This window comes from Atta cephalotes (assembly GCF_000143395.1).
Source record: "Atta cephalotes unplaced genomic scaffold scaffold00005, whole genome shotgun sequence".
NCBI classification, from domain to species: Eukaryota; Metazoa; Arthropoda; class Insecta; order Hymenoptera; family Formicidae; genus Atta; species Atta cephalotes.
In genome coordinates, this window is record NW_012130069.1 from 4,643,722 (window position 1) to 4,646,354 (window position 2,633).

The 2,633-nt window shown below is 34.5% G+C and overlaps 1 protein-coding gene across 1 annotated transcript in view; it reads right to left on the minus strand.

Moving 5' to 3' along the window:
* Nucleotides 1–218: 218 nt before the first annotated feature.
* LOC105626347 overlaps nucleotides 219–2,633 on the minus strand; it is a 14,161-nt gene continuing 11,746 nt past the window's right edge. Inside the window, exons 5-7 of the mRNA XM_012207648.1 lie at nucleotides 2,127–2,466; nucleotides 547–835; nucleotides 219–440 (exon numbers count right to left, since the gene is read on the minus strand). Coding sequence (XP_012063038.1) covers nucleotides 219–440; nucleotides 547–835; nucleotides 2,127–2,466 — 851 coding nt within the window. The remainder of the gene's footprint in view (nucleotides 441–546; nucleotides 836–2,126; nucleotides 2,467–2,633) is intronic.

The following is a 2,633-nucleotide window of genomic DNA, read 5'->3' on the forward strand; positions in this document are numbered from 1 at the left end:
AAACTGTTTCCTTGTTAACATTCAAAAAAATAAAAATATCCATATCGCAGTCCTCTCTCCTTTCTCCTTCCTCATGTTATTCCAGAGGTGGGATAAAGGCCATTAACCATGAACATACTGAACGGTCAAGGCTCAGTGCATAATAATGCAAAAATAATGATAGCGCGATATGTCGGTTAATTCATTAAATAATTCACCAATTAAAACGGGCTAGCGCATCAATAGGGATGAAGCGCAGCCAGACCCAATCTCGGCGGTTCGGCATAGCTGTGACGATATCTACCGGATGTTGGGATCATTTCCAACGGCGGTCTGGCACTTTCACGATCAAGTCCAGGATATCTTTCATGCTCCGACAATTCCTGGTAGGTCGAGCTTCTCGTTCGCAACTTGTCGCGTAATTCTCGTGGGTGCTGTGCACGTTCTCGAAATTCTCGCATCTGTTTAAAAGATATAAAAGTCGTTATAATTTTAAACTTATTTTTATTATGTTTAATGTTTACATTAGATTTAGTGCTAAATTCAATTTAAAAACGTCACTCTTACATCTCTCTGATCTACGAGAGTCCTCTGATCTCTGAAATCTCTGCCGATCGACAAATTCTCGTAGAAGCTTCTTGGTCGCGGTCTCGAAATCTCTGGCTCGGGTGGATGTTCAATCGTATAATGATGAGTCCTGGGTCGTGGTCTACCCTTATAAGATATGGCATTTTCACGATCAAGCACGTCCGGTTGACTTCGTCTGACTGCATGTTCATGCGAGGACATGGAGTTTAAGCTTGCAGAATATTGACGGCCGGATCGATCCTCGTGAACCTGTCTAGCCGACTGGACTCTATTAAATAACAATATTGAATAAATTTTTACATTCAACAAATCCTTTAATCAATTGACAACGAATAATAATAAAAAAGTTAACACAAAGTCTGAATGATTCTAGTTCAAAATATGATTAATTTATACGTTCATTAACCTGAAAGTCACCTAATTTTATTTTTATCTAAACAATTATCTAAGTTATTTTTTTACTTTAATTAAAAATCTATTACTAACAATATATTATATGTTATTGATTATTTCCCAATTTATTAGTATTTGAAAATATTATGGATGTAGATTTAATCACAATTTTCTGAAAAAGTAAGTTGAAATTAAACAAATATTAAGTGAAATATATAAATATATAAACACGTTAAATAGCTTATTATTTCTTAGTATTTCTAAAAAAATAAAAATTTTAATTAATATTTTCCTGCAAAAGATGAAATTGCATATTTAAAAGTTCGAATAATTATTAAAAACTATGAATGTGTTGAAAAATATTTTATAATAATTCACATTTTTTCGCTGTTGAAATATAAACACTCTAGATGGCTATTCCCGAATTACAACTAATAACTATCGTACATATATTCCACGGAAAATTTTTCTTTCTATGAAATCATTCAAATTCCAAGAGACATTTTCTACAAAAAATTTAGGAATGTGGACATACAGGATATCAACGCTCTACTCTCTCTAATTGCAATTTCTACAAACATTTTCACAAACATATCAAGATTTATATCTTTACAAATCTCTCTTGTGAGAATGCGTTTAGTGAAAATGTTTGATACTTGAAACCCGTTCGAGCGTGGAAAGCTGGATAGAACCTTATATGTACAAAATGAAACATACGACAATTGATGTCCCTTTTATTGATATCTCTGGATTAATAATCTTGATGCTGTTACTGCATTTTACTTACGATCGAATCACGCACTTCACAAACTACAGAGTACTACATTCGTTTGTATTTAAATACAAACAAAATCATGAAATACATTTCTTATTAGTAGAAGATAAATTTTTCTGATTTTGATTTTATTTGTAAATTTCATTATTTAATTTGACATCATTCTTAACCCTCTGCGAACCAGGTGGAAAATCAATGTGAATATATCTCATGCGCCATACTGTACTTCATCATAAATATATTATAATTTAATATGATTAGTAACAACGTATTCTCTAGCTGCACGAAACCAGCCAATCAACATAGGCGCGGTACTTTTTAAAAAGTTATAGAAATTCATCTTATTGGAGTATGTCACACCCCACCTAATTCGCGGAGGGTTAAAGCACACCTGTGTATAGGATGATGCTCGATGTCTCTCTGTCTGGAGAGAATAGGCCTGGCAATGGCTTCCCTTTCCATCGCCCTAAACATTTCTTTAGCATCTTGGAACCTCTCTCTGGGACTGGTCACCTCGCCGGGATTCACCCTGGGCTGATATTGAGGACTTGGTGATCGCTGTCTAAATTCCGCCGCTCGTCGATTCCTATTGCAACTTGGTGAAACTCCCCTATTTGCTTGATTGGGTAATCTTTCTGGGCTTCGCGGCAGTCGCGGCAATGTCAGACTTGCAGCTGTCTCCACTTCTGGTAAATAGTCATTGTCCTCGTTTGGCACGCCCCAATCGTCATCTGCAAACGATTAACATGTAATTATAGTTATGGCTTATAATTTCACTTCATTTATATTATATATATTGTACATTGAATATATTTTTCATTTTTGACTTATCGCAGTTCTTGTAGTAATTATAGATAACCTTAATTATAAAAAACGATAACTTTTATCTCTCTCTCTC